The following is a 27540-nucleotide window of genomic DNA, read 5'->3' on the forward strand; positions in this document are numbered from 1 at the left end:
GGATTGTTACTGGAGAGACAGATTGAGGGTAGCTAAATGCAGCAAGTACTGAGTATGAAGAGTGGGTAAGCTGTTAACATTGAAGAGTTGGCAAGCAGTCTTGAACGTTCTGATAGCAGTTTGCTTTCATGCGTAGATTAAAGGAGCCAAAACAGAGTCTATGAGGTAGATTTCCACTGGGCAAACACTCTCTGTAGAAGCACTATCACCTGGCCAACTGCACTGGTGATGCCCAGGTGTAAATGGATAACTGGTTAATAGCTTTGCCTTCTGATGGCAGAACAAGGCACTGGAGTCTGCTTATCAGACTCCCTATTTCAAGACCCTAGGTGTCATACACTAAGACCAATTACAATTTTCCCATGTACAATAACTCTGCAAAAGACACATGTGCAATCACCCGATGTTGTAATCTACATACATTTTCCACATGCTGTTTCTAAACGGAAGTGCTTTCTGCACAAGGAAGTCACAGCATATGAAATACTCCTGCTTTGCAATTCTTCATGGTCCAGCCTGCAATTAAAATGCTGTGCAGACTGAATCCAAATCTTAAGTTTCATTTCTCAAGCATTCTAGCCTTCTTTTACCCTTCTAGTTAAGCAGCTGCGGACCAGATGAGTATTGGGATGGAAGGCCACTGGGAACCTCACAGAAAGCACTTCTTGACATTGCTGAAAGGAGAAAGAGAGATACACTGAACTAACCCAACCCAGCTTTTAAAGCAAACAAACTATTATATGCTAGCCAATCAATTATATTCATCTTTGGTACCGAGCTACATGACTTTTTAATTTAAAGAATTCACGTAATAATTTTTGTCCAGTTGTGAGACTACAGCACTGTAGTTGCGGGACTACATGTTAAGATCAGAGATAAGCCTCTGCCGACTTCCATGGATTGAACTTTGGGTGGTAATTAATGGATAGGTGCTTGTCAAAAGGGCCTGCAGAAACTGGGCCAGTTCAGGGCTAGATGCAACTACCTACACTTTCTGTAGTCAACTGAGATAAATTTTAGGCTCTGGGGTGTGCATGTGTCATTTTACTGAGGGGCACTTGCATGCAATATATTACTCACTTGATCGTACTATTAGGGTTGGAGAAGAGTGGGAATTCAAATTGAAGTCATTTTTTCTTTCTTTAAAGAGAACACTGTTTTACATTACATAAATTGAGTAACCATATTTAGTGATTAATAAAATATAGATTCTAGAAATCCCTAATGTGGCACATATTATTTAAGGCTTATAGTTCATATATGGTAAACTATTATGGCTTTGCAGTAGAAGACTGCTTTGCCAGATATACAGTTAGTGGAGCCTCATTATCTTTCAAATGCTTGGTGACTGCTCAGGCTCATTATCTTCCTATTTACATAAATAAAATGTAAACTAATGCAAATACCTATTAGTGCTGTTCATACTGGTTCAAACCTGGCTGTAGCTTTTTATTTTTTATGGCTCATTAGTACTTCCTTAAAAAACCCTGCAGGAATACCAGGAGGCAAAATCTATTCAGTGACCCTTGAGAAGGGTAAGCCTAACCTTTCCAAAAAAACATGCCTGGGTACACCTATTCTCTATTAATTCTTTCTCCTTTTATGTAGCCTTTGAAAAAGAGATTTACAGTGGTGCCCAAAGCAAGCAGGGAGAAGGATGTAACCTAGCTGTGGTTCTTGAGAATGAGGGGGAAGGGGTTCATCACTTCTGGAAAGGGATGACAAATACCCATTATCTCTCTACGACGCGACTAATGCAGATGCTGGAGAGAAAACAGTTGTGGAATATTAGAAGAGGAAGAGCAAATAAGAAGGAAAAATGCCAGTGGTCCACAGGATAAAAATAATCAAAGCTACACCTAGAATGCAAATGGAGTACTAGATGGAAACTCTTCCAAGTTCATGTCACTCTCTCATTGAACACTCGCACACAGCAAATTAAGATGCAGATTTATTTTCCTTCGTTAAAATAACAGGCGATTCCCCAAAGCCTTTTCCCCTACTTCCTGCTACACAAAATAATTCTGTAAGGAAACAGGGTGGATTGTCCTGCCATTTTCATGGATCACTCCAGAAAAATATAGGGGCCTCCCCAAGGCTGGGCAGATCTCAACATGACAGCGAGGCACTGTATTTATCTGGTACTGTGTCTTCTAGTAAACGTTGGAAGTCTTTTATAAAAAATGATGGCACTGCAGGATGGCTGGAGTAAGTAGGTAAAATCAACACTTCGCCTGGCCAAGGGAACAGGGAATAGTAAAAGCAATATAACAAAACATGCAAACACCATTGAGAGATGATCCATCTGTACAAGTCCATGTGCCCAGGGGGCTCTGACAGGAACATAAGGCTTGGCTTTCTTTCTTTTCATCCTGTTCAGGGTTTCATTTAAAAAAAATTGTGGGGTTTTTTGTTTTTGTTTTTTATAAAAATAAAAAAAAATGGTCTTTAGATAGACTACTGAAAACAACTCTGAGAGTAGAGCACTTTCTTCCTCAAGAGTCACCTTATGGAAGAGTTCAGAAAGGGTCAAATATTGACCAATAATGGCTTGTCTGCTTTGTAATCTCAATTGTGGCTTCAGCAGGGAGGCAGGATGGAAATTCTTCCTCATTCAGCCGGTTTGGTTACCAACGAGAGCGGCTGGGCCTGCAACATAGCCAAGGCAGCTTGAGAAGATGGAATGGCTGCAAAGGAAGGAGGCGATGTCAGGAGGGCAGTGTGGGGCATGGAGGCAAATGGAAGGGGCCTCGAGAGGAGTGACGATTGGCTTGTCAGGCTAGAGGAGGAAGAGGAGGAGGCAGCCTTGCTTGACAGGAAAGAAGCAGAGTGCAGAGACAGGTGGGCTCTGCCTTCAGGCTTGGTAGTCAGGGAGAGAGGCTGAGCCTGTTCAGAATGGGTGGCAGCAGGAGCTGCAGGTGATGCCAAGGCTGTGGAGGGAGTGGCTGGAGAATCCAACATGCTGCCATGAGAGGATGCAGGGCTGTCACAGGACTTGTCAGCTGGCAGGTATGGCACACAAGGCTTCTTGCTCTTTGACACCACAGAATCTGTTAGTGACAAAAAGAAAGAAAGTTATTTATCGGTTAATTTGTATCCTTACACGCCCAGTGACTTGCTCATGGCTGCCCCATGAGCGACATGACATACAACTGTTCAATTCCAAATGCGTTACTACGTTGGCAATGCTAGATTAAGCAGCAGATAAATGCCACTTCTATGGCCAGGTAGTAAAAGTAGCCAAATTGTTAGATGGGGGGAAGTTCCTTTGCTACAAAAGCCTATTTCCTGTATTTGAAAGAAGGCATTCCCAGTCAGTGTTGCAAACCGGTGTAGGAACTGGTTTGCATCAGAGCAATATTTCCACAACACCAGAAATATTATTCTCTGGAAGATTCTCTAGAAGGCCACACTGAAAGCCCCTTGAATTCAACTTCAAGGATGCTAGACAGTTTTAGGGATTTTGAGAGTTTCCTTAGTTTTATCTCATAGAATTGTAGAGTTGGAAGCGATCCGTCAGGGTCATAAGAGTCCAGCCCCCTGCAATGAAGTAATCTCAGCTAAAGCATCCATGACAGATGGCCATCCATCCCCTGTTTAAATATCTCCAAGGAAGGAGAATCCACCACTTTCTGAGGGAGTCCATTCCAGCTCATAAAGTCAGAAAGTTCTTCCCGATGTTTAGTCGGAAGCTCCTTTTTTGTAACTTCAAGTTATTGGTTTGGGTCCTACCTTTCGGAGCAGGAGAAAGCAAGCTTGCTCCACAAGTCTTTGCTCTCACAAAAGCTAAAACTGGTCTACATTTTAAAATGTACAGATCCTGGAAGTTCTTGCACGAACTCTAAAAGGTTCAGAACGACCGGCTTCTGCACCACATTCAAATCTGGTTTCTTTGGATTCTCATTTATTTGGAAGTGGCACCCCTCACTTAGAAAATGAGAGCAACTGTTCAAAAGTTCAAATGTAGGTTTTTTTTTATATTAAGGGCATATCTTGTTCATTATTCAAAGTGGGGGGGGGGAGGACTTGCTCAGTGGCCAACTCTTTTCTCTTCTCCACCTGCCTCCTCCATCTGCTTCTCTAATAATCCTAGTTGGCATCTTGCTATCCCTGTGTCTAGAAGGAAGCTATATAATGCTTGTTCTTAAGTGTTTGTCCTGTGATGGGAGTAATTTACACTTCATTTTCTATTTTAGAAGGATTGGAGAGGGGACTGACAAGCAGCAGCAAATATTAGGAATTCCAGACTCTCTGTTTCCCTTCACAGTGAGGGAAAAATTAGAATTGCCATGCCCATTATGGACTGGGGCCAGACTACAGAAGGGCAAGGCATTGGTACTTACTCCCTGTTTCTTGGATTTGTTGCTGAGGTTGTTTCTCTCTTTTTCTCTTCTTTTTCTTACCCTGAAAGAGATAAATTTACAAAAAGTTGTGAAAGGAAAGGAAAGGAAGTCAAGAATATAAGACTACTACCAAGTTTCTCTATTATGAGTTGTAAACTTGAATGAAAACAACAACAACAGTGGAGTATAGGTAAAGGAAGAAAAGCAGAGGGAAATACCAGGCCATTAAGAAGGTTTACATACTATCATAACTACGTTTATTTTGGTTATAATTATGCTTGGAAATCTAACTGTTTTTTGCTTAAATAGGAAGAAGACTGCTATGACAAAGAACCGCCATCCAACCAGCAGCATGCATCTTGAAGAAACTGCCTCGTCACAAAGACAAATTCTTCAAGATGCATCCTGCCAGTTGGATGGCGGTTCTTTGTCATAGCAGTCTTCAATGTGGAGTTCCAAGGAAGCATTAAACCAAGCATAGGCAACCTCAGCCCGCCAGATGTTCTGGGACCACAACTCCCATGATCCCTAGTAGTCAGGGATGATGGGAATTGTAGTCCCAAAACATGTGGTGGTTGCCTGCATTAAACAAATGCTTAGAAAGCAGTTAGCTTAATCCCTCTACAAAAACCCTTGGAAACGTATGTGCAAGTGTTCAGCAAACACTTAGAAGTCAAGTGGTGGCTACCAGCAGGGCTTTTTTCAGCTGGAACTCACTGGAACTCAGTTCCGGCACCTCTCAGTTGGGCACCATTGCCATTATAAGAGGACAAAGGTTCATGGTGACTTCCGCCACCTCTTTTTCTAGGATAGCTACCAGGGCTATCTCCCCCCTCTGCTACTATTCCCCCCCCCCAATTGCCCACCTAATCCCATACATCCATTTCCTTATTTTAACATTGTTGTCATTCCTCTGCTTTCTCCTTGTTCCACTTCTCTCTCTCCATTTTAAAAAATCTCTCCAATAACAACAACACCCATGAAATGCAACTTAACTTGTTTGATCACAAAAGGGTAGAATAGATTTCCTGGAGCCAATTCTTTATTTTTTTGTAACAGAATACATACACCCCTGATTATAAACTTACATAGTTATCTCGTGCAGACCAAGTTGGGTAGAGCTGAGAATGAAGTTGTCGCTCCTTCCGGGCTAGCTCATAGTACTTGGCTTGCTCCTCACGGGACAGCGAATGCCACTAAAGTATGAGATTAGCAGAAAAGATACTGTAGAAAGTCATCTAATGAAATTTGCGGTGCCACCTCCCCTCTCTAAAAATATGACTGAAATCTTTCCTTTCCTTTCTACATAGCTACATAGTTTGAAACAATATCCTATGTTTGGCTCAAGACCTACATATGTGCTATCTAACTAGATATTTGTAGTGTGTGTGTGTGTGTGTGTGTGTGTGAGAGAGAGAGAGAGAGAGAGAGAGAGAGAGAGAGAGAGAGAGCGCCACCCCCCTGCTTTTTTATTCAGGATCATCAGATCACAACAGTGCAGCAACAACTGGTAGAATGACTGCTCTGTGCAACTCTTAAAGGTACAGGAGCCCTTCAGAAGCTATATGCCTCCTTGGAACACAGTGCCCAGCCTTCCTAGTTTGTCCACATATTTCCTGCTGACAATGCAAACCTCCTCATGCCTCTAGGGCCTCTGTGAAATATTACTTCAGTCATATCTTCTTTTTGATCTCTCTTTTCTTCGATGTTGTCTCCATAGCAGGTCCCTGCTTTTCAGAATCCTGCCTGCATTGTCCCATCTTATGTAGCTAACATTTCCCACAGCACCCCTATCCCTCCACCCATAGCCTACAGGACCTCTAGACATTCCATACTGTGAAGTTTCTCCAGGGTTTCAATTTGCCCCAGTTCCAAGCATCCTCTTTTTCCTCAGGTTTCTCCCCCCAAAAAAAACACACACCTAGTTTTCCTTCAGGTTCTCTCTTTGGTCCACTGCCTCCTCCACACCCTTCCTTCAGTCATCCTGCGGTGGGTTCCCTGCCCCTGGGGACTCTGTCCTGGCCTGTTCCACAAAACCTTTAAGGCTTATATGCAAAGTCTTCATCTCAGCTAAACTGACAAAAATATGCCTTTCCCCACAAGAAGCTGGACTTCGAACATTCTAACAGCTTGGTTCCCTGAACAGTTCCTGGACATCCTAAGCCAATACAGGAGCTCAGCAAATCGGTACGTGAGAATCCATTGCTACCAGAACAACAGACTATGGATGAAACTACAAGCCAACTCTGTACACGCAGCCCAGTAGCCTAGATGTCGAGTAAAGAAGCCAATAATTTGTTTTGTACCCTTCTTCCTAGAATCTGGTTGATAGCTGCACTCTCTTTCAGTGTACACTCTGCCACCACCTTGGCCCGCATCTCCTTCATGTACAACATGAATGCATTCAATGGTTTTTTTATATGGGGTTTCTTCTCCTCCTCCTTCTTCACAATAACAGGCGTTTTTCTGCAATAGTAATATCTTTCATTACTGTCCCATAGTCCCAATCATAACCCACAGGCTCTCTCCTACCAATCATGTGCAGGCAACAAAGAACAAGATGTTCGGTGAAGAATGCTCTTTCTAACAGGCAAAGCACCTCTACTAAAAACCAGTCAGGGGGTTAGACCACGTGCATATTGTAATGCTCTTTCAATTTGTTCCATGTCTGAGTTAAGAGAGCATGTTAACAATGGAAATGGCATCTTTACAGCAAGTCCCCCGTCCCCCAAGTATTTAGGAGCTCTAGCTGTGTGAAGTGTAGCAGTCATGTTTTTGAGAATTCTTGCTCTTGGGTACAAAAGAAAAAAAACATGCTGCATAATGGCTGTAATCATATGTAAGAGTTATTAAGTGTTACAGCTGGAGTTGGGCAGAGAGATTGTGCATGTGGGCAGATCTTGTCGCAAGGATGCAGTACTTTTGTAATACCTCCATGGGAAGAGTAACTTGTGCTCCAGTTCATGCACACTGCTTCTTGCAACATATGTAGACCAAAACCCTGCTGGTGCTACCCTGTGATATAAAGTAACTGAACCAGCAGCCTGGATGAACAAAAATCTCTTCACCCACTGCCAAAAATAATAGAGAGAAGGCAAGCCTCTAGGGAGGCTATTCTATTACTGGGGTGCAATCACCAAAAGGCCATCTCTTTACAAGTCACCCACCCCACTTTGCTTTATTAGCACCTCTAAAGAGGATGTGTGTTCTGGAATGTGAATGCCTCTGCCATGTGTCAGTTGCTTCAAACATCTTGTATAGATGGATCTTTTTTGCCCAGGCTTTCCCTGAACCGTACAATTTGACCCTGTTACTACTGGATTATTATAGTTTGTTGTTTTTTTGAGGAAAAACCCAGAGTGTAGAATAAAAAATGGCAGTTACAGCAGCCTTCCACAGCTAGGCTAAGTTGTAGTGACCTTATGAAAAGGGGTGGAAATTCAAAAAAAAATAAGGTACTTTGAGAAATAATAATTACACTGCAGTGATAGTGGCCCCTTTCCCATTATATAATAAAGTATCCAGGCAGCACCTGGCTAGCCTATTACTTACGAGCTTCCTTCAGGACTCAAGCTGGGTTGTGTAGGCTCTTGTTTTACAATGGGTGACACAATGGTGGGATGTGGGATTCCTGAGGGATGAAGTCCATGACCAGGAGGAGGAACCATATGAGGAGAAAACCTGCTAGACATCAAACTGGAGCACAATTAAAAGTGAGATGCTGAAACCAAATACCTCTAAGCTTAACCATTTCAGACTCTAATCATCATCATCGTGATCCTATTTCCTCATGCCCTGCTTTCCAAAAATACTGAGTTTCCTAAACATTTCCTATCTCTCTTTTTTGTGGTACCTTGCCAAGCTTCTAGAGAACAGTGAAGCAGATGACCCAAGGATTATGCAGAAGGTCAATAGCAGAGATAGGAGGCAATACTATAAACAATCAACTTATTACTGCCCCTACTGAATCACAGATAACTTTCATCAGAGCTAACACTTGAACTACAAGGGGGGAAAGTGAATATACACCTGCACATTATATCTTTTTGCCTTTATTCTGAAGCAACAACATACATTTCTCATACTGAGTATATTTGAATGCTAATTTATTTCTGTTCTGTTTATCTCTGTTCATTATTAGAAATATGTGTTCATTTTTCCTTTACAAGCCAAGACTTGGCTTGACATTGAGTATAAACACAGATTAATGGGCTAAAAAATGTTCCAGTTTTTCTATCCCCTGTGGCTTTATTTCCCATTCAGTATGCAGTCCTTTTGCTGACATGACAACTCCATGCAATCTAACAGACAGTAGCATCTCCTGGAGAAAATGGATGATTTACACACACATGGAACAGTAACCATTTCTGTAGGTGGGAGCTCACATGTCTGAATGCTCTTCCATGGGGGAAAAACCCTTCACAGAGAAAACTAGATGCCAGGCAAGAAGCATCTGGCTTAGTCCTCTGACACACTGTTTTTATATGTGCTGAACTCTTTTTCATGAGAAAGCATGTCCCCATGTAAGCTCTTCCCTGCCATCTAAAGTGGTATGTGACAGACATAAGTTCACCACCTCAGTGAGAATTAGGCCTCTTTCTCCTACTTGAACCCACCTGGACATTGAGGCATTCATAGCCAAGGCAGGGTATGGATGTCTGAACCCACCTGGAGGAATGGAATACACTGGCTGTCCTTGCCTAAAACAAACAAGAAAAACAAAATCAAGAGCAGGTTCTTCAATGCAATTGCCAGCCACACATCCAAATACATTTATAATCCAAAATTACATTTTTTTAAAAAAATCACTGTCTATGAATTTAGGTATCAATCTAGAAAATGTTCGTGTGTTAAACTAAGATTAGGCCTGTCAAGATTCTACTCAGCCATGGAACCACTGAATATGCATGTAATCTACTATCAGGCAACAGTTTTTCTTATTGAGAATCACAGCTTTCAATGTTTTTAAAAATATAATTTTTGCAAATAGTGTGGCAGTTGTTTTGACTTGGAAAATATAATATTAATGGCCAGGGAAGGCTTTTATATACATTAACTGTTTGTTTATATATTGTAAGTTGCTTAGAGTTACCTGGGTAAAACAGTGACTAATAAATTTAATAAAATAAAATAAAATAAAAAGCTCTCCATATACTCAATGTAGTTAGTGTTGCTGATCCTATTCATCATCAGACTCCAGACCACACATCTTACCCCCCCCCCACCCCAACTTCAATCCTCTCCACAACCACATTCCATGGCCGAAATGACAAGTTAACTGAAAACCTGAATTTTGGAAACAAAACTTATTATACCAAGTAAGTGAACATATACATTGACACATATCTACACTTACGTAGTTTATTCCAAACACACTTGCTAAAACAACTATCACCTCCAGCCAAGGACTCCTTGAATATATGAGAAGCCCAATACACATACAGAGCTTCCACAGATACATACTCTATTCACTTCAGTGGAGGGGGTCATTCCCTACATGCAAAGGAATACATGCAGAGAATACTCATGGAACTCTGAATAAGGGCACTGTCTTTTAACCCTTTATGGTGTCTCGTCTCCCCTCCATTGGGATTGCTGAGGGTGTGTGTGTGTGTGTGTGTGTGCACAACACGCTCAATTACAGCTACATCAAAATATTGCATTTCTCCACTGATTTAAGGTGAACATGTCTCAAATCCTTTCTTGGGGGCATTTAAAAATAGTTTCTCACTGTGAATGAGGAAATATCCATATTAAATTGTTTATTCTGTCCTTTTTCATAAAACCATGCCTCTTTCTTCCTTTCTATTTACTCCGCTCCATTTCATTCCACCTTCTCCCTGGCTCCCAAGCTTTCAGGTTGTTTCCCTTTTAGTCAGTTAGTATCCCATGGCCAATGAGTCCTTCCCTTGATTATTTTTTCCTGACTGAAGATTTTTTTAATATTCCTGCAAACTTCAGAGTAACCCTGAGTCTGCCAATACCTCCCTCTTCTACATGGATAGTGCCATTTTTGTTACATGTGGATGAGCACAAGAAAGCTTGAATCGAAAATAGAAGAAATGATGCAACAGACTCAAAACTTACATTAAAAAAACCCCACCACTTAATTGTCACTTCTAACATTTTTATAATAATATTTTATTCTTTTTCCATATAGAAAATTACATTTGTTACTCAACAATTATATTCTAATTCAACAAAACTAATGACTTTCTGCCCACCCAACATCAACTTCTGACATTTTTATTGACAGGAAAATAATGACTTTCTTGACAGATAAGTAATTTAAAAATTAACACCTGTAGAAGGCAATAGAAAGACCACTAGCCATGTGAAAATATAGCAAAGTAGTCTTTGTCTCTAAATGCTCTTGATGATCAGAAATCATTTTTCCCCATGAATAAGGGACTGGGCTGGCCCAGTCTGTGCTGTTCCAAAGCTCTAGGGAATTTTGGAACCTTCCAATCTTCAATTACTCAGTTGGGTGAAGAAAGCATAGGATACAAATGTGATAAGTAAATAAATAAAATCTAGCTCATCATATTAATCTATAAGGTTTAGTACCTTATTCATGTGACTCATCCTAACAAAGCAAAAACCACAGAGGTCCCTTGAGCAGATGAAGAGCTAAGAACCAGAGATTGTGGTTTTATGCAACTGCAACAGAAACTTATTTCAGATTCTCGCTGATCATAAAAAAAAAACAACCCGGGGGGGATTTCCACAAGACCAGAGAGGAACAGTTCCTACTGGGCAGGGGAGCAAGAAATGAATAGATTTAAACTGGTGGTTCTTACTGTGGTACGAGCCACCCCAAGGGATGAGGAATTTGTCCAATGGCGCCAGGAGACAATGGGTAATACGGAGACAGCTCTGAAGGGTGAGGTGGTCGTGGAATTCCTGGTGATGGGAAAAAAACAGTTGTGATGCCCCCAGTCCAACTTTCAGTTTCTAACTGGAATCCTACCTTACCTGAATTTAGAAAAAATATAAACATGTTTCCCCCCCAGGAATTTCACACGGTACTGTAAGCATGTAAACTTGCATGCTTCTTTTAACTTTGTTCTGTTTTGATTCTCATAACTATCTAGTTAACAATTATCTGGCAATTTACCACATGCTGGCTGGGGGTTTTCTGGGGCGGGGTGTTTCCAAGCGTTCTTAAAACTCACCTGTCTTGGGGTCAATTTCAGGGGAGAGATGGGAAGGTGGTGAACCTGGTGAGAAGTGGTCATTACTGTAGGTGATGAGTGGCGTCAGCGGGTGCATATGATGTGGATGTTGCACTACAGGAACTTTGTTTGACTACAAGAGAAAAGCAGAACTTTAATGCACAATTGATTTGCGTTTTAAAATCTTCTGTGACTTTAGAGAGAGAAAGTCAGCCAAGAAGAGAAATAAATAACTTTTATTCATACCAGACTTCCTGTAATAATATCCAAGAACTTTTCTCAGGTAGAATGTCCATTATCAGCCTTGGCAGGGATGTGTGCACTATTAAAATGGGCTATATCATTAAGTATTTTGTCATGTATTAAATATAAAGTAAATGTTTAAGTTTTGAAAATGGCAAGGAATAGTTTTATTCAGCTAAAATCAGTAATCTAATTCTTTTCTAAAGGACAAAATTACCCAGTTTGGAGAGATCCTTCCGGACCTCTCAACTAAGGTTTTCACAATCCTGAATCTTGCCTCCAATTCCAGATAATCTATGAACAGGTTAAATACTACCAGTCCCCACATATATCCTTGGAGAACTCCACTGCTGACTTCCCTCCATTGTGAGAGCTGTCCATTTACTCCTGTCCTCTGCTTCCTGTTTAGCCAATTACAAATCCATTATCCCATGACTGCTAAATTTATTCAGGAGCTTTGGCAAGGGACACAGTCCAAAAACTTTTGGAAGTCAAAGTATATAACGTCTACCAGATCCCAGATCAGCCCTATTTATTTGCTTCATACTCTCAAAGAATTCCAAAAGTTTGATGAGCTAGATTTTGTAGAAGTCATGCTGATTCTTCCACAGTAACATTTGTCCTCCTATGTGCTTAATAATTCTAGTTTTAATGTTTTCCAACAATGTACTTCAAGTACACATTATGCTCACTAGTCTGTAATATCCTGGCTTCCCCCAACTCCCTTTTTAAAATTGTTATGTTGGCTAGCCTGCTCTGGCAATTCTTTCATTCCTTTGTCATCTAGTGTTTCATCTGCATACATTCTTTTTCCACTTGTCTTATTAATTCGAATTTACTTTGCCATAGCTTATGTTCCTGTTTATTCTCCTTGCTTGGACAAGACTTCCACTTTTTAAAGGTGCAAGCCTTCTTGGCTTTCAGTGTCTCCTTTACTTTGCTCATGAACATCACTGGCACCCTCTTGGATTTGTCTATTCCTTTCCTAATCTGTACCAGGCCTGCTCCGGAGATTATCCCCTCATTCTACTGCACAATCCAGGAGTAGAACTCAAAATGAGACCTTAAAATCACTTCATGAGAAAATCATGAAGTCAGACACAAAAAATTGAGAAGAACTTTAAACAGGTTCCTTACAACTGGAGATGAATTGAATTATATATTTTTTTAATTTTCCACCTACAAAAGAAAATCAGGATCATAACCTGAAATACTCATTCTCTTTAAATCAATCTGTTCCTGGTAAAATTTGGGTCATTTGACAAAAACTGTATAGAATGTGATGGAATAACATTTGCTTTCCAGTTACTAGCACACTGTAAAACTGGTTGAACAGTGTCAGGAGTATGGGCAGGAGTCAGGCGCTGGGGCCTGTAGTGCTTTGCAGGACTGGGGCCTGCCTCAGCTTGTGCTGGGGAAGCAAGGCGTGGCCACACAGGTGAAGACCTCAGCTTGTGCTGGAGAGGCAAGGAGTAGTCACCCAGGTGAGGCCACTTGAGATCTCACTGCACCTGGTGGCAGGAGCTGGGAGGGTTAAAAGCTCAGCTTTTCCCTTCAGCTCTTGGCCACAGCAACGCTATCCCTGCCTGGTTGCATCTGGCCTCCTGCTCCTTGGACCCTCGCCTTGTCGACGCCTTGCTCCTCGACCCTTGGACCTTCGCCTTGCTTCTTGTTCCTTGGACCCTCGCCTTGCCGACGCCTTGATCCTCGACCCTTGGACCCTTGTCGATGCCTTACTCCTTGGACCCTTGCCTTGCCTTCGCCTTGCTCCTTGACCCTTGGACCTTCGCCTTGCTTCTTGTTCCTTGAGCCTTCGCCTTGATCCTTGCTCCTTGGCCCCTTGCCTTGTTGACGCCTTGATCCTCAACCCTTGTACCTTCGCCTTGCTCCTTGCTCCTGGGACCCTTGCTTTGCCTTATCCTTGCTCCTCGACCCTTGGACCTTCGCCTTGCTTCCTGTTCCTTGGACCTTCGCCTTGCTTCTTGTTCCTTGATCCTTCGCCTTGCTCCTTGCTCCTGGGACCCTTGCTTTACCTTCGCCTTGCTCCTCGACCCTTGGACCTTCGCCTTGCTTCTTGTTCCTTGAGCCTTCGCCTTGCTTCTTGCCCCGTGGACCTTCGTCTCTGCCTTGCTCCTTGACCCTGCAACTGCCTGCTGCTGGACCCTCAGCCCTGCACCTGTTCCTGCTTCTTCACCACCATCTTGCCTCTGGTCCTGACGCCCGCCGACCGGACCGTGACAAACAGCACACAATTTACCAGTCTTGAAACAACTCTGTCTACAAGTCCATTTCTGAGCACAATTCAGTACTGGTTCTTAAAGTCTTAAAGTAACTCAGGACTTTAAAAGACACCTTCTACTGCATGAACCTGCCTAGGTTTTGAGATGGTTTTTGTAGGCCCTGCACTATATTCATCTGTCTTTGGAGGCAAGGCAGCTGGTAACCAAGTTGGGACCTTTTCAGTGGTAGTATCTTGATTTGGAAGCTTCTGCCCAGGAAGACAATCCTGGTACAATGCCCTTACAATGCTGAGTAAAGGCCCTTTTATTTGCAAATGTTTTTGCATCTTTAGTTTTACTTTACTTTTATGCAGTAGGTTTAGTTTTAATGATTTCAATAATTTTACTGACATTGTTTATTATCATTTTATTTTAAAAGCTGTTTCTAAAGCTCCTTGAGTGAAGAGAGGGTAATCAAATCAAGTAATTGTAACAAAATAAAATGAGTATCCCTCAATAACTATTCTCTTGCAGTGCTTGGAAACAGGATCCATGCCACAAGACATGCATGACTCCAGAATTGTGCCCCTCAAGGTGACTGCCATGACTGTAACAACTACTGTGAAATCTCCCTGTGATGGGGGTTTCTCCATATTATTACAAATTTCCTAATGATTATTTTATTATTACAACTTCACTAATGATAAAGGGTACAAAGGGTTTTAGGCAAGGGGTAGTACCTTGGGGAGGGGACACACTGTGCTCCTCCTGGAGTAGTTTGTCCACCTTTGGTCCCCACCATGCACTCAGCTCTCACCTGTGTCTCCTAGAAGCAACAGCGTCCACACCCTGTGAAACAGCTTTGACTGGCCTGCTAAACCAGGTGAGGGTAGCCAGTGGGTCTCAAACCCTTGGTGATTTAGGGACTTCCCCTGTATGCGAAGACAGGCTCCAGTGGATTGAGCAGACAGGATCAATAGTGGGCCCAACGGTCAAGAAGGAGGTAACTGCACATGCTGTAGTGAAAAATGAGGGGCAGATGGGGCTCGTCAACCTGGGAAGGTAGCCCATCTGGTAGATGGAAGACCTCTGCTGCCTTGCAGCTATTACTCATTCATGAAAAAGCCTTTGGGAATAAACCCTGAGGAAAAATCTGTACCTGCTACCTTGTGGGACATCTTCAGGAGAAGAAAAGGCTAAGGAGTAAACCCTATAAAAATCTGGAGTCCCTAAGACAGCTGGATGGCGCCTTGTGTGCCTCCTTCCAGGAACTCCTGCAGCCAAGCTGGTGCCAAACATATTGCTCTGCTTTCCTTTGGACCACATCAGCAAGGCTGAAAGTGGGTTGTTGTCATCTGGGCAGCCCAGGACCTCCATACATCCTGCCCAGGCTTGCCCCCCCCCCAGAGGTCACTTTGGTGCTGCTAACACAGTGGTTTGACTTCACACCCAGAGGCACACTCCATTGTTTCAAGACAGAGAGACGCCAACAACAAGTGCAAGTATGCAGCGTGAATTTGTGCAATTTCAGTTTCAATCAATGTACTGTAGTTTCAGTTTCAATCAACTTGTGCTTTCTCAAGAAGGTTGCATATGGCAACAAGATGATTTTCAAGGAAACAAACAATCCCTATATGACAGTAGTGGTAAAGCCAATGAAAATAGTTTGTCCACACATATACGGTATGCCATATGGCATTTAACTATATGCTTCCAACTTTCCTATCACCAAGAAAACATGGATGGGAAAGATGGGAAATGGATTCATGATAATGGGTCAACAATTTACCAATTTTAAAGATGGGAAAGTGCCTAGTTCAAAAGACAATCTGTTAACTGCATAGCACAGAGGTTTTCAACCTTTTTGAGTCCACGGCTCCCTTGATCAACTATATTTTTCTGCAGCACCCCTGTGGGGCTCAGGAGTCCTGTTATGTCACTGCTTGCTTGCAGAACTGTCAGCCTCTCATCCTTTTTTCAACACCCTCCCTATGGGAGTGTTTCATCAGCCTTCTCTTCCCCTCTCCTTGGGAGTCCTCTGGGCAGCCAGAGCTGCCACCCCTGGTCTCTGAGATGCTTCCCCCCCCATCCTCTCACACTGCCCCACAGGGGCCTGGGACTTGTTTGTCCATTACCAACAGCAAGGGCTGGCTGGCTGGGCTCCCTGACTCATCTGCTTGCTTACTCCAAAGGCCACCTCACCTCCTGGCAACCAACACCAGAGACACCATTCACCTGGGGAGCTTGTAGCCAGGGCTGCTGCAACAAACAACTGTGCAAACCTTTGGGAGGCAGAGATGCAAGAGGGCAAAAGAGGAGGGAAGGAAAGAGGGACAGAGGCCAGTGTTGCCCGCAACACCCATGACTATCATTCAAGACACCCCAAGGTGCCACGGCACACTGATTGAAAACCACTGGCATAGCAGAAACCTCAAAACCAATGCAAAGTAGAACCCTCAAGGGAGCGAGCCAATAAAGCAAACCCACAGCAAAAACCTCAAAGCCCAGCGATCGTTCTCCTTCCCCCTGAGAAGACTGAAAGCCCAAAAAGTCCGTGGCGTCAGAGCTGGTGGGAGTAAAAATTTGCTGCCAGTCCTCCCCTGCCTCTGACGTGGTTGACCTCGGAGAAACCCACACCTCTTCTTCAGGATCCTCAAATCCCGCTTCCCACCTCCATGGAGAGCTGCTCTCTGTGACCTCTTCCTCCGGCCCCTCCCCCTCCCCCTCCCTTTCCATGTGCCAGGGCTTGGGCCTGTGGGGGAAGAGGGCGTGGAATTCTTCCACTAAGAATTCCTCCTGTATTTCCGTGGCCGGTACCCACTCATTGTGGGATGGCGGAGTGTCTTCCCATGCCATGAGATACTCCAGCCCTCTCACACCTCTCCTGGAATCCAGAATCTCAGTGGCCACGTTGAGTTGCTGGGTGCCTCCCCTCCCCCCCCCTCCCTCGGGGGGCTGTTCGCTGTCTCTGAACCTGCTGCTTTCCCTGTACGGCGACAGCAGCGATCTATGAAATACTGGGTGCACCCTCATGTCTTCCGGCAGTTCCAGCCTGAAGGCTACCGGATTAACCTGTTGCGTGACCGTGAAGGGGCCCAACCTTCTGGGTGCCAACTTTTTGCACTGCCCTCTGGTCGGAAGGCCCTCAGAGGACAACCAAACCTTGTCCCCCACCCTGATGACCTCCCCCGGTCGCCTGTGGCGATCTGCCCCCTTCTTGTACGCTTACTTGGCCCTCTCCAAGTGCTCTCTGAGCTGCTGGTGCACCGTCTCCAGTTCCTCTGCCCAATCCTCTGCCTGTGGGCCCTCCTCCTCCTCCCACTCCCTCTCTGGGAAAGATCTGAGGTCGCGCCCGTAGTTGGCCTTAAAGGGCGACACCCCTGTGGAGACGTGCACTGCATTGTTGTAGGCAAATTCTGCCAGTGGCAGGCGATCCACCCAGTCCGTTTGCCTCTGGCTGACGTAGCATCTCAGGTACTGCTGCAAAATGGCGTTGACCCTCTCCGCCTGTCCATTGGTCTGCGGGTGCCGGGCCATCGACAAGCTGACCTCCACCTGCAGGAGGTTCATGAGCCGCCGCCAGAACCTGGAAACAAATTGGCGGCCTCGGTCCAAAATAACCCTTAAGGGTAATCCATGCAGTCTGAATATGTGGTCAACAAACAGTTCGGCTGTCTCTTCTGCCGAGACCGCCCTGGCACATGGGATAAAATGGCACATTTTGGACATGAGGTCCACCACTACCAATACTGCTGTTTTGCCCCTGGAAGAAGGCAGGTCTGTGATGAAGTCCATGGACACCACTTCCCATGTCCTGTGCGGTGTGTCCAATGGCTCCAGCAACCCGCTGGCAGGTATCACAGCCCCTTACATAGTCCCGCACATCCTCCCTCACCCCTGGCCACCAGAAGTGTCTCATGACTAAGTGAGTGGTCTTGTCCCTTCCAAAATGACCCGCCGTTGGGTTGTCGTGCATCTGCTTGAGGACCTTACCTCTGATTTGGGTGGTGGGCAGGTACAGGGCTCCCCTGTAAAAAAGCAACCCCCTTCGTTCTGCAAAGTCTTTGGCTTGCTCCCTCCCCCCTCGCAGATCTCTGAAGATGCGGGAGGCGAACTCATCTGCTGCCGTCAGTGCTGTGAGTTCCGCCTCGCTCACCACCGCCGCTCCGCAGGACCATGCCGACAGGGGAAACACGTGTCGGGGTGCTGGTGGCAACTCCTCCTCCATGTACTCTGGCTTGCGGGAGAGGGCATCCGCCCTGACGTTCTGCTCCCCCAGTATGTAGTGGATGGAGAAGTTGAAGTGTGAGAAGAACTCTGCCCACCGTATCTGCCGCTGGTTGAGCACCCTGGCTGTTCTCCAGAACTCCAGGTTCTTGTGGTCCGTGCACACCTGAATGGGGTGCTTGGCGCCCACCAGGAAGTGTCTCCAGTGTTTAAACGCAGAATGGATCGCCAAAAGTTCCTTATCAAACACCGTGTAGTTGCGCTCTGGCTGGGTCAGCTTCCTGGAGAAAAAGGCACAGGGTCTCCACTCTCTGTTGGCATCCAGTTGCAGTAAGACCGCTCCCACCGCTCGGTCCGACGCGTCGGTCTCGACGCGTAGGGGCGCGTCCTGCACCACGTGGAACAGGTTCTGGTCCGAGGCGAACGCTCTCTTGAGGCCTTCAAACGCTGCTTGCGCCTCTGGTGTCCACCTGAACTTCTGCTTGCCTCTCAGGCAGTCAGTGATGGGAGCCGTAACACGAGAGAAATTCTTGATGAACTTCCTGTAGAAGTTGGCGAAGCCTAGTAGTCGTTGGGCATCCTTGCGAGTCCTGGGGCTGTGCCAGTCCAGGATGGCCTGCACCTTGTCTTTGTCCATCGCTAGCCCCTTGTCGGACAGCTTGTAGCCCAGGAAGTCCACCTCCTTGGTGTGAAACCTGCACTTCTCCAGCTTCACATACAGGTGGTGCTCCTTCAGGCGCTGCAAAACCTCCCTGACATCCTTCACGTGTTGTACTGGGTCATTTGAGTAGATAAGGATGTCATCTAGGAAGACCAAACAGTTCTTGAAGAGGAGGGAGCCTAGGACGTGGTGCATGAAGGCCTGGAAGCATGCTGAGCCCCCTTGCAAACCAAAGGGCATCACCCGATATTCAAAAGAGCCCAGAGGCGTGAACATCGTGGTCTTCCACTCATCGCCTTCCCGGATCCTGATCAAGTTGTACGCTCCCCGCAGATCGAGCTTGGTGAAGATCTTGCCCCTGCGCGCTGCTGTCAGCAGATCGTCCACTCTGGGCATTGGGAACGCCACTGGTTCCGTCATACTGTTCAGGCGCCTAAAGTCCACCACCTGTCCTTCCTGTCCTTGTCAGGAAGAATTTCAGTTGTGAAAATGAATGTATTGCCAAGAATGTTATTTTTGTTTCAAACGTTGCCAATTATAGATAAGGTGGAATGTTTTAAAGAGTGGCAAAAGGTTCTATCCAAGTTTATATGGCAAGGGAAAAAACCGAGAATTATGGATGGCATGCTTATTTATGGTATGACAAGGTCAAGAATCATAAAAGTTTCAAAAATCATGTAATTAGGAAATCATTGTTAAAGGTGTGGATCAAATATAAAGATTTATTAGAGAGGAGGACACCCCTGTGGATTTCACCGCTGGAAGCTAAGGCTCATAAAAAACTGACCACGGAGGCCAGGTGGCCCAAGTATAGAGACATTTTGGTGGAGGAAGGAGGCCAGTTAAAGTTAAAAACATATGACCAGTTAAGAAGTAAGGTAGATGACTGGCTCCAATACCACCAGATAAATGAAATGTATAAGATAGATAAGAAAAATGGTTTTTCACAGGAAAAATCCAGGCTGGAAACAGAACTGCTAGACCCAAAGACAAAGAATCTTTCCAGAATGTACAATTTGCTGCTGCAGTGGCATACGAAAGATGAGCAGACAAAAAAGGTAATGATAGACTGGGCAAAAGATGTGGGACATAATATTATGATGGAGGATTGGGAAAGGTTATGGAAAAAGAATATGAAATTTACTGCATGCACGGTTTTAAGAGAAAATATGATGAAAATGATGTATAGATGGTATTTGACTCCAGTAAAACTTGCAAAGATGTATCATAACCAGGACAATAAATGCTGGAAATGTAAAGAGGCAATAGGAACATTTTATCATATGTGGTGGACGTGCCCATTAGTAAAGGACTTCTGGGAAAAGATTTATAATGAATTGAAAAGAGTTCTTAAGACTACGTTTATTAAGAAACCAGAGTCCTTTCTTCTGGGCATAATGGGAAGAGAATTACCTAATAAAGATTGGAATTTGTTTTTGTATGCCACAACTGCGGCAAGAGTTTTACTAGCAAAGTACTGGAAGACATCCGAGTTACCTACAGTGGAGGAATGGCAGATGAAAATGTTGGACTATATGGAACTTGCTGACCTGACCGGGAAACTACGCGACCGGGGAGAAGAGAAGTTGCAAGAAGATTGGAAGAAATTTAGAATATATTTTAAGAAGTATTGTAGACTTGACATATGAGGGAGATTTTTAGCAACTATACAGGCTGTAGATTATGAAATAAGAGATTTAAAAAGTGGAACCTGTAAAGTGGAACTGATATTGGAACCGTTAAAAAGGGGACTCGAGGAGGTCCATTAAGGAACTATGAAATCTACAATTATGAAATTTTAATATAATATTCTTTTTTGTAGGTTATATGTCATTATTGTTTTTTATTTTTTATTTTTCTTATCTGTGTTTGTATTTCCTTTTTTGCTGTTATTTTATGTTACACATTGGATGTGGTTATATGGAGCTGGAAGTATGATTGTCATGATTGATCTTTATTATTACTTGAAAAATCTAATAAAAAATAATTTAAAAAAATAAAGTCCACCACCAGGCGGCGCTGTTGCGTGTCCTTCTTGTCCACCCAGAAAACCAGGCTGCCCCTGCTGCCTTGCTTTCTCTGATGAACCCCCGCTTGAGGTTCTTGTCTATGAACGCACGCAGATCCTCCAGTTCCTGATCCGACATGGAGGACAGCTTGGCAGGGGGTAGCGTTGCCCCTGGCACCAGGTTGATCTGACAATCAAAGGACCTGTGCGGGGGCAGGTGGTCGGACTCCGCTTCGCTGAAGACCTCCTGTAGGTCCCAATATGGTTTGGGAATCGCCTCTCCCCCCTTGACGTGCATGGTGGTCACCGTGGCTATCGGTGGCCCCTCCCCTTGTTGGCGCTGCATGCAATGTTCCAGACAAAAGTCAGACCCAAACGTGATGCATCTCTGGTGCCAACTGATGGACGGGTCGTGGCGTGCCAGCCAGCTCATTCCCAGCACAATGGGGGGGGTCAGAGATGGTGGTGACGTTGAATGCCAGTGTCTCTGAGTGCCTTCCCACCGTCATTTTCATGGGGGGGGGGTCTGGTGGGTGATGGCCCCTCCCAGCAACTACCTGCCATCAATGGTGGAGACGTGCAGGGGGAAAGTCCAGCTGCAGAAGTTGGATCTGGTGTGCTTCTGCAAAATCTCTCGAAAAAAAGTTGGCAGAGGCACCCGAGTCGATTAGCGCTAAAACCGTCAGTGGGTACCCATTAGGGAGTGTCAGAGTCACTTCTAGAACCACCCCTGCTCTGGGGGGTGTGGGCTGGCGCTGCCCCTCTGTGGAAGGGAGGGTGGGAGGGGGCTGGTTTCTGTCGATTGCGCCTGGCTGCTGCCCCTTGTCTCCTGCAGCCAGGCTGTCTCGTTTCCCTGCTGTTGCGTTGAGTCTGTGGGGGCGGGCATAACAGTTCCCGCCCTTCCCTGCCATTCCCTGCGATGCGGACAATTCTTGACGAGGTGGCTGGGGGAGTGGCACAAAAAGCAGTTCCCTCCCCTTCCCTCCTTGCGTTTCTGCGTCGCCGGGGTTTGAAAAGCCCGCGCGCTCCTCCGATCTCCATCGGTTCCGGATCTGGGACGGGTCTGGGTGGGGTTTGGTGATGTGGTCTGTCCTGGGAGCGTGGGAACCAAGGTCGGACTGCGCGCGTCGCTTGTTTGTCGTTCCATCTGGATTCCTGTCTCACCCCCACCGCCAGCGCTGCTTTACTCAACTCATCCATATTCCGCGGTTTCGGACCTCTCGCGAGCTCATCCTTAACGTCTGCGTGCAAGCCCAGATAGAAAGCTGATTTCACTGGGTCACTGTGCAGATCCCACCCCAGTTTGTGCACCAGCATGGTGAATTTTGTCCAGTATTCTCTAACTGTTAATTTCTCTTGTGTCAAATGATGAAGTTCCTCTTTGGTCGCTTCCATTTCACTGTCGCTAGCGTACATTATTTTTAAAGCTTCTAAAAATAATTTTGCGTTCTTCATGCACTCATTTTTTTGCGCGATTAGCGGTCTGACCCATTCGCGTGCGGCACCGGTCAAATGCTCCACAATAAAGGAGACTCTGTGCGCGTCATCTGGGAATTCCGCCTCATGCAATTCCAGTGCATAGTTTATTTCCGTCTCAAATCCTAGGTACTCTCTAGGGTCTCCGCTAAACTTGGTGACTAGGGTCTGCCCCCTCCTCACTTGGACCAGCTGCTGTTGGGGCGCCCCCCCCCACCTCTCGCGGCTTTTTCCTCATCCAACTTTTTCTGTAGCTCCAACACCATCACCCTTAGCTGCTTCTCGGTCTCATCTTTTGTTCTCACCTGCTCCACCAGCTTGTTCAGCTCCTCCCGCGTTCCGCGTGCTTCCTCTTGAGCGGCAAGCAATTGCTGCTGGGCCTGCGCTGTCAGGTTCCGTATCTCCTGCTTCGCTGCTTCGGCCTCCAGCCTCCAACGCTCAGCGTCTTGCGCGCTCATCGCGGCAACTCCAAAGTAGCCAGAAAGATTCGGAGGTAGCTGTCAGAGATGCTTATGCGGCTACTCTAGAGTAACGACTCCTCACAGCATAGTCCTTTCAGGCTTTTATTAAGTGCTGATTATTTACAGTGCTCAGAGCGATCTATATACATGTTGTCTGTCAGGTATCAGTACCTCCGAATGGAGGTTGGCGCGTTTTCCTCCAGCAAAGAAGCTTGGGGAGACCCAGCCTCTTCCCCCGACGTTTCTTGCGCATTTCCGGGGTCGGCGGGACTGGCCTTCCCCCCTTGCTCCCCCCCTTCCTGTCCCACCTTGGTCAATGGCTCCGCTACCTTGCCTGAGCCTCGGACACCACTTCCTGATTCTCCGCTGGAGGCAGAACTCTCCCTGCTTTCCCCAGCGCTTGGGGATGGGCTGGAACTTAAGATGGGAGGGACCTCCCGGTATCCCCTGTCCCTCACAGATCCACATATGTACTCATAAAGAGGAAGGTAAGCTTGTTGTCAGCAAAAAGCATGTTTAGATTTCCATGTTACAAAGAATAAATTTAAATGGTATAAATGAAAAATATCTAATCAGCTTATTTATAAGGAAAGTATTGATATTGCATTGAATTCATGTGCCTTCTTGTCATCAGTCTGTTATGGTTGTCTTGCTCACAATAACTGCCACCACTTGACACTAAAAAGGGATTGTAAGGTGAACTGAGTAAGCTTGTCTTCATTGTCAGTGCTTTGGATGCCCATTACAAGTACAGAAGCCATTTGATGGTTTGAACACTTGGGCCCACACTATTTCCTATGGCTTTTTAACCTGTATTGAGGGGGGTTGTTTTTGTTTGCTACTATTGTATGTATTGCGTGCTCTGGTCCATGGGGTCCAGAAGAGTTGGACACGACTAAACGACTAAAGAACAACATAGTATGTAGTTTTTGTGTTTTTATATTGTGATCCTCGGATGAAGGGCAGTATAGAATATTAATTAATTATTGGTTCTGTCTCCTACAATGGTGGTAGGCATGTGTGCATAAAACAAATACAACATTTGGAAGTAAATAGGGAGTTGAAGGTGTGAAAATGGTTCAATCCCACTTTCCCAGAAAAAGAGAAAAGGGAAACAGCTGATAAAAAATCAACCAAGCAAATAGTTGCATGCCTCCCCATCTATATCATTTGGATCAGGAGGAGAATAGCACATAGGCACAGGTTGCAATATACGTTTGAATTGCATTCATGCAGAAAATGATAAAGTAGTCTTTCAAGACATAAACTACAATTCAGGCCAATGAATGTGGACTTGGGAGAATTTTGAAATAAACTGCTTGACTAGTGAAGCTTATGGGTTGCCTGAATGGGGAGTATGCCTCTTTTCACCCTTCAAGAAGGGGGGTGTTGTTGTTTTGGTTGGATCAAGCCATCAACTTTTCAAACCGCTCTTTTTAAAGGTAGAATTTGAAAGTTTTGTACCCATTCTTTCTCCACAGTAAGACATCAATAATATTAATTTTCTCAAAAGGTTTTGCTTAATTTTTTATATTGATTTTAGATTAATTATCAATGGACTACAACTGGGAACACCTCTCTCAACATGAATGCGTGGACTGCATTTGTCAACAGGTTTGCAACTGTAGTGGATACAAGCAAGCAGATAATGTCTGTGAGGATTGGCGCAAGAGGGCTGTGGGAGAACTAAAAGGTACTTTATATCACTTATATTGAGAATAGAGGGGTGGCTTTTATCGTTCATTGAAACAAAAAGCTTCCAGTGATGTTTTTGCCTCATGAATTCCCAAAGCCTATGTCAAGGTATCATGGCTTGGGAATGAAGTGCCTCAGTTTTCACTCTTTTTGAATACTTGTGCTAACTTTAAAAGTAGCACATGAAGTTAACTATTGGTGAGAAATGGTCATCAGTTATTTTCACATGGGAAACTCAGGTTCTGTCTATTCTACCTTGCTCTGTGGCAAGTAGGGGGGGGGACTGAAATGATTATCACAAAAGAGGAACCTGAATGCTTAGCAACTTATTATATGTTTTCAAGGACTTTTACTAAGCATTGGTACCTTGTACTATACAGGCTCTTGAAAAAACAGCTAAAGACTGCAAAAGAATCCTGAATATTCACCCAAATGTCTACTTCAACAACAACTTTTCTGTTTCTTCTAATTTCTTGAATTATTATTTGGTGGCAGAATGTAACAATTTAATTTAAAATAGTTCTTCTATAGACTTACAGTCCTTCTCTTTTATCCCTAAAGAATAAGGATTGGGGTGCCCTGTCAACAAAAGTAGATGCTGAAGAAAGAGTGTTTTCAGCTTTTCTGTTGCACAGTATCTGTATCTTTGTGCAAGCTCCTAATACTGTCAAGAGCCAACAACGATAGTGATTCTAATCTGACAAACCTTCTGATTTTCAACAGTCTTCTTTTTCACTCCTTTAGGCAGAAACTCCTCAAACTTTTTTGAGTTTACATAAGAGTATCCCTATAGATACTGTCTGATGAGGAAGGGTTAATGCAAAACCAAGCAACAAACACTTACTAAGTGTGCAGGAGAGGGCGACCTTGCATCCTTTAGTGTAGCTCCAGCTGGTACATCTAGAAGTGGCCACTTTACCTGCAGATACTGAAAGATATTGAGATAAATAAGATAAAGCCACAAAATAAACAAATTGACAACAGATTTCACAATAATTTCATGGCCCAAGAAACCAAACAAATGCAACTTATAGCATCATTCAGATACAAAAAGGCTGGTAGCGCAGGATTATGTTTTTCATATCAAAAACCTCCTCACTAGTTATGATGCACTTTTTGTCCATCTCACAGGTGACAAAGATGGCATCATAGTGACGGGAAAACGCTTATGGTTGCCTCCCAGATCACCTTGGTAGCATATGGAAGCTCAGATCATATGTTTCTTCTTCCAACACAAGCTACTGACACTGGATTGGAAAGAAAAACTGTGACTGGCCCAACCCCATATATTAAGAACATCTAAAATGTTGTGGGTGGCGCTGTGGTCTAAACCACAGAGCCTAGGGCTTGCCGATCAGGTCAGCGGTTTGAATCCCCGCAATAGGGTGAGCTCCCGTTGTTCGGTCCCAGCTCCTGCCAACCTAGCAGTTTGAAAGCATGTCAAAGTGCAAGTAGATAAATAGGTACTGCTCTGGCAGGAAGGTAAACGGCGTTTCCGTGAGCTGCTCTGGTTTGCCAGAAGCGGCTTAGTCATGCTGGCCACATGACCTGAAAGCTGTCTGTGAACAAACGCTGGCTCCCTCGGCCTATAGAGCAAGATGAGCGCCGCAACCCCTAACGGTCAGGGGTACCTTTACCTTTATCTTTAAACTGTGTAAAAAAAATTATTGATCAGCTATGCTGACTAACACACACACACACAAATACACACACAAAGAGAGATTTGCAAGATAAGGATGGAAATATAAAGGAAAAAAGAGGGGGGAACATATAACCAAACTTATTCCCAGCAATATTGGTGTAGATGAGCTTCTGACACTAACTTGAGAATAATACCGTCCCATTTAACTCAGTGGGGCTTCTGAGTACAGGCATAGTGTCCTGTGAATGTGCTAAGGTAACACAGTGATCCAGCAAATTCTTGTGTACCCTGTTTCTCATATTTTAAGACATACCCATAAAATAAGCCATAGCAGGATTTTTAAGCATTCAAGGAATATAAGCCATACCCCGAAAATAAGACATAGTGATTGGCGCAGCAGCAATGCCGGCCGCGGCAGGAGGAGGAGAAAAAAAATAAGACATCCCTTGAAAATAAGCCATAGTGTGTTTTTTTGAGGAAAAAATAAATATAAGACGTGTCTTATAATATGAGAAACACGGTATGTTGGAGCCTCCACAGAATTTAAGATTAGGGAACTCCATATCTCAAAGACAATAAACGTGATTTTCCAGAAGGTACTTAGTTGATTATTTTTTAATACCAACTATGTAAAACTATCTGCCAGTTTTTTGGTTTTTTTTTAAAAAAACTGACATTTAATACAGCATGGCACTAAATTTAATTTAGACCAGTTTCAATGTAGTGCTAACATGGAATTTTTATTTTCCTGACACTTTGCTAGCAAGAATACTAAAGCAATTTAAATTAACTTGCACTGTTGGATCTCTCACACAATCAGTTCCTCTAACTGTAAGAGATAATGTATCTTAGAATTACAACCAGTAGGTATTTTGTATTTTTAGCAGAAGAAGAAAATTATTCCATGCCCTATAGCTGAACGCAGTATGTCCTGTGAAATGCTGGAGATTGGGAATGTGGACTGGATGAGTTGCAGCTGTGCTCTGGAATTTCCCTAGCACACAAATCTTCATGATGTAAAACAGCTGGAAGGAAATCCCAGCATGCTCTATTTAGAGGCAGAACAACCAATAATTTAAATGGAAGATTAACCCTTCAACTTAAAACAAACCTTCACATTTCCTCCAACATATATTTCCACTATCTACTGCAAGTAGAACGTGATGAATAAGTGCTGATCTGTTACGACAGGCCATCGGAACAGATTCAATCCTAAGAAGGCCACTATCTTCTGAAAAGCTTAAGTTTGGCAATCACAGAACAATACAAGAGAAGCAAAAGCTGTTTTGCTTCATCAGATGGGCTGCATTTCTCCTGCCACCTAGCCCATTCAAAAGACCACACTCGCTATAAATTGCTATAATCATTTTAAGAAGTCAGGGCTTTCCCC

At 44.3% G+C, this 27540-nt stretch overlaps 1 protein-coding gene across 1 annotated transcript in view; it reads right to left on the reverse strand.

Annotated features, from left to right (window-relative positions):
• Positions 1–1938: 1938 nt before the first annotated feature.
• The window catches only part of TCF7L1 (transcription factor 7 like 1), a 77870-nt gene continuing 52268 nt past the window's right edge, over positions 1939–27540 (reverse strand). Inside the window, exons 4-12 of the mRNA XM_035140045.2 lie at positions 25353–25436; positions 11519–11651; positions 11144–11246; positions 8960–9043; positions 7896–8039; positions 6650–6809; positions 5432–5539; positions 4344–4404; positions 1939–3050 (exon numbers count right to left, since the gene is read on the reverse strand). Of these exons, the coding sequence (XP_034995936.1) occupies positions 2611–3050; positions 4344–4404; positions 5432–5539; positions 6650–6809; positions 7896–8039; positions 8960–9043; positions 11144–11246; positions 11519–11651; positions 25353–25436 (1317 nt within the window). The 3' untranslated portion in view covers positions 1939–2610. The remainder of the gene's footprint in view (positions 3051–4343; positions 4405–5431; positions 5540–6649; positions 6810–7895; positions 8040–8959; positions 9044–11143; positions 11247–11518; positions 11652–25352; positions 25437–27540) is intronic.

Source organism: Zootoca vivipara, chromosome 15, assembly GCF_963506605.1.
Source record: "Zootoca vivipara chromosome 15, rZooViv1.1, whole genome shotgun sequence".
Classification (NCBI taxonomy): domain Eukaryota; kingdom Metazoa; phylum Chordata; class Lepidosauria; order Squamata; family Lacertidae; genus Zootoca; species Zootoca vivipara.